Source organism: Rhincodon typus, chromosome 27 (genome assembly GCF_021869965.1).
Source record: "Rhincodon typus isolate 14 chromosome 27, sRhiTyp1.1, whole genome shotgun sequence".
Classification (NCBI taxonomy): domain Eukaryota; kingdom Metazoa; phylum Chordata; class Chondrichthyes; order Orectolobiformes; family Rhincodontidae; genus Rhincodon; species Rhincodon typus.
Window position 1 is genome coordinate 22,240,429 of NC_063358.1, and position 6,000 is coordinate 22,246,428.

The following is a 6,000-nucleotide window of genomic DNA, read 5'->3' on the forward strand; positions in this document are numbered from 1 at the left end:
ATGGATTAATGTCTACCAGAATCAAAGTGTACCTTCTAACTAGTTTTGCTCTACACCTGCCCTTCAGTGTTATTTGTGAGCCACGTTAAACATGAACACTGCTAGGAGCCTCATCTATTTACAATCTATATCAGTGACCTGGATAAAGGCACTGACGGCACGATATCCAAATACATTCATGATACTATGATACATTGGTATGAAAGCAAGTTATAAAGACAACATAAAGATTCTGCAAAGGGATATGGTAAAGTGAAGTAGAAAAAAATTGGTATATAGAATACAATGTGAAGTTATCCATTCTTGGAAAGAAGAGCAGAATGGCACATTTGTTTTTGTTTTTAAACAGAGAAACTGTAGAATACTGCAGTACAAAGGTATCCTTATACGTGACTCACAAAGCATCAGGACGCAGGTTCTGCAAATTTTTGGGAAGGCAAATGAAATGTTGGCCTTTGTTGGAAAGGGGATGGGGTATAAAAATAGGGAAATCTTGCTACAATAGTACATGGATTTGATAAGCCCATATGTAGAGTATTGTTTTGGTCACATTACTAAAGCAGGAACAAAATTGGATTGGAAGCAGTTCTGAGAAGGTTCATTAGGCTAAATCCTAGCGTGAAGGAAAACAAAAAGAGACATTATTGGTAAAACTCAGCAGGTCTGGCAGCATCTGTTGGAAGTAAGTCGAGTTAACATTTCAACTCCAGTGACTCTTCATCAGAATAGATGAAGAAGTTGTTTTAAGATGAAAATTTGAGCAGGTTGGGCCTATACTTGCGCAGTTTAGAAGAATGAGAGGTGATCTGATTGAAATATACAAGATTCTGAGGGGTCTTCGAGGCAGAGTTAGATTTTTAGTTGACAGTGGAGTTAAAAGTTATGGATGCAGGCTGGACATTGAAGTGGAGGCTACAATCAGATTAGTCAATGTCGTATTTCTTGGTGGAGCAAATTAGAAGAGAGAACTGACCGATTCCCTCTCCTACTTCCGATATTCCCAGTGACAACTGCAAAAGTCAGGATAATTGAAGGAATTATGACTCAAGGATAGAAGTTTTGTAAGTGAGCAGAAGTTACAAGTCTTACATTTCTCAAACCCAGCCCAAACATTCCCACTCCTGGTTTTGGTATCATCAGGAGGAAGGATACCATTGATGAATAGATCAGTAAATACCTATTAAGGGAAACTAAATGCCTCCATTGTCTACTCTTTCAATTTTTAACTGATGGTTTCTTAGGACACTGGATACTGGCAGGTAAAAGGAGATGAGAAAGTGCAGATCCATGTATTAATACTCACATACAAGGGCAAGGGTTCTTCCCCAAATTTTTTCAAACTAAACCTGCTCCTATTTCTTACATTCTTATGAAAACAGCAAATTTCAGGCTCAAGTCAGTCTTGAGACAAATGTACACTTTGGCAGTCAGGCAAGGGCCTAATTTGCGTGTCACACAACCAACATGAAAACTCAGCTCAGAGTTAGGTCACACTTCAACACAATCACATCAAACTAAAGAACAAGCTCAATGAACTAAAAATAGCCTACTCCTGCTCCTATAGTCCTAATTCTACATTCACTCCCCAGGTAAAGGCTTGAATTGGCCCACTGCGGGCAGGCTACCAGAAACCACATAAAATTGTGGAGAAGGCAGGGGTGATGGATGTATTTGGCACCCATTGAGTTTAAAGTGTCCTCCACCAACTGGGGAGTATTAGACAGTACAGGTGAAGGGGACACAGATAAAGGAGTTGTGTGGGATATGCAAGGCAGTATGGGATTGCATGGAATGGAAATTTAAAGATGTACTGTTCCAATATAAAATGCCAACTGCTGGTAGGAGGCTGTACTCATGGAACTGGAGTCCTCGCACGTGGGGTAAGGCTTAGGAATCATGGCATCCTGACCCAAATAAACTCAGACAAGAATAAAAAGAAATCACCACTCACTCTCAATTCCTTGAATTTGCTGCATGCCTTTGTTGAGCATTCAGCTGAAGCTCACACCAATCCACCCACAAGAGACTTTCAGAATGACGAAAATGCATCAGGGAGATGTCCCTCCATGGTTCCTGCTATTTTCACTTCCTCCGCACATCCTAGTCTGGTAGCCCAAAGCCAGGAAAATAGTACTGGTTGCTTTTGTCTTAGAAAAGTCAACTCATTGCCAGGCTTACCAGAATTATTAGACGGATGGCTGAGGGTCTTTGACAGATGATGCTCAATTTCACCGTAAATTATCAATAGCATAAATTCATGAGAAAACACAAAGCTGAAATGAATTCTAGCCAGTGATCGAATAGTTATTACCATCGTTAAAGCAATGTCAGAGTCCAAGATCACTTAAATACATCTATCTGGCATCCTCAGTGAGCAACTGGTTGCCTCATGCTGGACACTTGATTTCTCAACATAGTTACAAGTAGTGATGTCACTATACAGCAGTTAAACATTTACTAATTTCTTATTAGCAAACCATGTTATTTACACGCTTGATTGAGTCTGCAATAGTGTTCATCGAAATTGGTGGAACAATGAAAATATTAGCACAATTATGCATTAGACAGTCAAAATGCAGAAACATTAAACTCTAATAAAGCCATATTTGGAACACATTATCTACAAATTTGGATGTGATGTTGAACCTGTACAATTTTTTTGATGGATCTCAATGGCAACATGACCTGCATGCTTCAAGGATATTGATGTTAAAGGGAAGAAGCATGAGTTTGGAACTACTGAGATCATTCCCAATTCCAGATTAAAAAGCCAACTAGATGAAGTGAAAGAAATTAAACAATAAAATGTCAGAACAATTGGATTATTACAAGATTATTTATGTGAGCAGTTAATAAAAATTAATACCTGTGTTGCACTAAATGCAACATTTAACCAATGAGATATATACATTAAAAGAAAGGGAATGATAATAAGTTAGAGATTTAATTTTTTTATTTAACATGCTCCCTTACACTGCCCCTCACTCCCACTGACCCCCCCCCCCCCTTAAAGTTCTCTGACCCCACGGTCTCCAATTCCTCATCACTGCTGAACCTTAGTTCTACTTTGAAATTGCTTTTCTTGGCATTGTCAAGAAGAATAATTAAACTTAATAAATAATACACTGCTTCCACATTAGGGTCTTACCCTCTGTTTTTCATCTTCATAGACTGCTTCATGAACACAGCAAGCAAACAGCGATGTAGGAAGATTGCTCAAGTTCATAACCCTGGAGTCCAGACTGTCATAGTTCTCAAAGATCAGACCCTCTTGATCATTATCACGAAGGCTGGAGTGGTTTGAACTTTCAGGCCATATCTGTGCATTGTCTCTTAGCATTGTGTCACTGCCTGAGTCACCAGTTGATTGTTCTCATAAAAAAAACCCAATTAAAAAAGGTACCAATTTGAAAATATCTGTGTAAAAAGGGGGAATACAATATATTGAAATCAGTACAGTTTACAGCGACAAATCTTTTCCTGTTTAAAACTAAAGTTGATTTATGCAACATACTCACACAAATAATTTTATATTAAAAGCTAATATCTATCCACCCTACATCAAAATAAAATCAGAAGTCAGACAAGACAGGATTCAATTTAAATCAGGATATGGTTAAAAACAGTGATAACAGCATTATGTCCAATTAATGTTGTGTGTGAAAACAAGTCAATATAATGAAAGTATAACTCAGGGTCTTGTGCATAGTTGTGTCCCTACCTCTGGGCCAGAACGTCCTGGTTCAAACCCCACCTGTGTCCCACCAAAATGTGTCATAGAATATCTGAACAGGTTTATAAAACTAACTACAGAAAGTATGATAATGCTATAAATATTTTTATTAAGCTAGTTAAATAACTAAATCAAAAAAATAGCTTTAGCACATTCAAGATTCATATTTCACTTGAAGCACTTTATTGATTGATTTTTGTCCAATAATGGATGCATATCCCCCCTATTGTAGCTGACCTTACTTAGGTCTTGTGAAGATATTTTCTAAGTGAGATAAACTCATTCTCCCTCAGAGAAAGCACCTGGTCTCCACTGGAAGCTTATGCTGAGATTAGAAATGCACAGGTTGTAGCACTCCATGGTAAGATGCATCAGTGCACTTTTATGATTCCCAATCTACAAATGTCCAGGTAGCATTCTTTTTTTAAACTCACAACTGTAACAAAACAAACCCTAAACCAACTGAAGCCTGGTAAATCAATTCAGAATGATAAGTTATTGCAGGCCTGATAAGGTTCAACTATGATGAACACATAATATTAATAGGAATATTAATTAGTTGCATAATTTAAATTATTGCAAAAAGCTGTTGTACAGTTCTTCAACTGTGTTGCAGTTAGTATAACAGCAGTATCCTTTTGAGGACAGCAGTAGTATTAGTGCCTGGATCAAATAGAAAATAGAATCCTTAAAAACCTAATCGAAATGATGCTCAAGAAAAAGAAAGTTATTTTTAAACGAAAACAAATTGCAAAATCTTCTTGCTTTCACGTAACTGTAATTTGTGACATAAACCAGACAGTGTGAACTAAAATTTGAGAAAAAAAATACGAGTTTACATTGCTATTAATGTAGTTAAGTCAATTCAACTCCCTATTTCTCATCATGCTCATCTATTAAATTAAAACACAGAACAGAAACGTGTAAGATTTCAATATCATCCGCACACAAACCTGCAACAGCTCCTGGTGTAAACCCTCACTGCACCTTGCTAACGGACAAACAAAACTTGACTGGCATATTGATTGACATCAGATCCAACCAATCGCAAAACGGAAAAGTTGGACAGTTTGGCGATGATGTCATGACTGACGAATCGGCGTTCGGTGGGTGGAGCTAGAGGCAGCATGTTTGGGTGAGAGGTGGCTGGTTCACTGCGGGGTTACCTGAAGCACTGGCCTCCGGACCCGCTGCTTTTTACCTCCTTGGATTGGGGATTTGCGAAGTTTGACCTGATCCTTTATGTTGTGAGGGCTCCCGATTAAAAAAAAATATGCGCAGTGCATAAAATTTCCTTCAGTGGAAAATATTTGCATCGTTGTACTGCGCAATGTGAGCAGATCCATTGAAGTATGGCAGCTATGATAGGCGCAAGGGTAGCACTTTCCTGAATCAGCAGGTTTTGGGGCTCACGATCTGGGCAGATCAGGAAGGTAGACACTCCCAGCAACACAGCTTTGAGTGTCCTGGAGGTACCATATCTTCAGTGGAGATGTTAGACTGAGGAGCTGCCTGTCCTCTTAGATGGATTTGAAAGATATCAGGAAAGATTACGTGGCTTGGAGACACTCTATCAGTCTCCCAAGTACTGGGTGAACCTCTCCACCCTGGCAGCTGGTGGCAGACTATGAGTTAGGTGTGATAATTGACACCCATTATCCTTGGGGCTACTGAATTTGGAGCCTCAGGGATTCAAGGTTAGCCCCATGGATTTCAGGGAATAGGAATTTGTGGCTGCTGAAAGCTACCCCAAGCCTTTCTCTCCAACCCACACCAGGCCCATCCTCCCCTGTTTTCATCTGGAGTTCCTGACATTCCTGACTTTCTGCTGCTGGCAACATGAGGTGATGCCCTCTCCTGATGAGCTGGTAAGTCACAGTGGGTAGAACTTCCTTTACTTTCAAGGCCTGACTGTGATCACACAAGTTCCAGAAGGAACTGAAGGGAATTCCCTACTTGTTATCCAGTGTTCATCCCAAATAATCCCAATTCTCTGTATTTATACAGTGCCTTTCACAACCTCAGGTTGCCCGAAAATGCTTAAAGCAGTAAATACTTAAGAAGTGTGGTAATTGGTGTAAGTGCACACCAAACAAACTTCCACACACAGTAATTAAACAAAATAACCCAATCATCTATTTCTTAGCTATTTGTTGAAGTTTAAAACAAAAACAGAAATTGCTGAAAAATCTCAGCAGGTCTGGCAGCATCTGTAGAGAGAAATCAGAGTTAACATTTTGGGTCCAGTGACCCTCCTTCAGGACAGT

General features: G+C 39.2%; 1 protein-coding gene across 1 annotated transcript in view; it reads right to left on the reverse strand.

The window, feature by feature from the left end:
• The window catches only part of LOC109911369 (calcipressin-3-like), a 97,837-nt gene extending 93,106 nt beyond the window's left edge, over positions 1 to 4,731 (reverse strand). Inside the window, exons 1-2 of the mRNA XM_048613264.1 lie at positions 4,687 to 4,731; positions 3,149 to 3,417 (exon numbers count right to left, since the gene is read on the reverse strand). Coding sequence (XP_048469221.1) covers positions 3,149 to 3,340 — 192 coding nt within the window. The 5' untranslated portion in view covers positions 3,341 to 3,417; positions 4,687 to 4,731. The remainder of the gene's footprint in view (positions 1 to 3,148; positions 3,418 to 4,686) is intronic.
• Between the last annotated feature and the right edge of the window lie 1,269 nt (positions 4,732 to 6,000).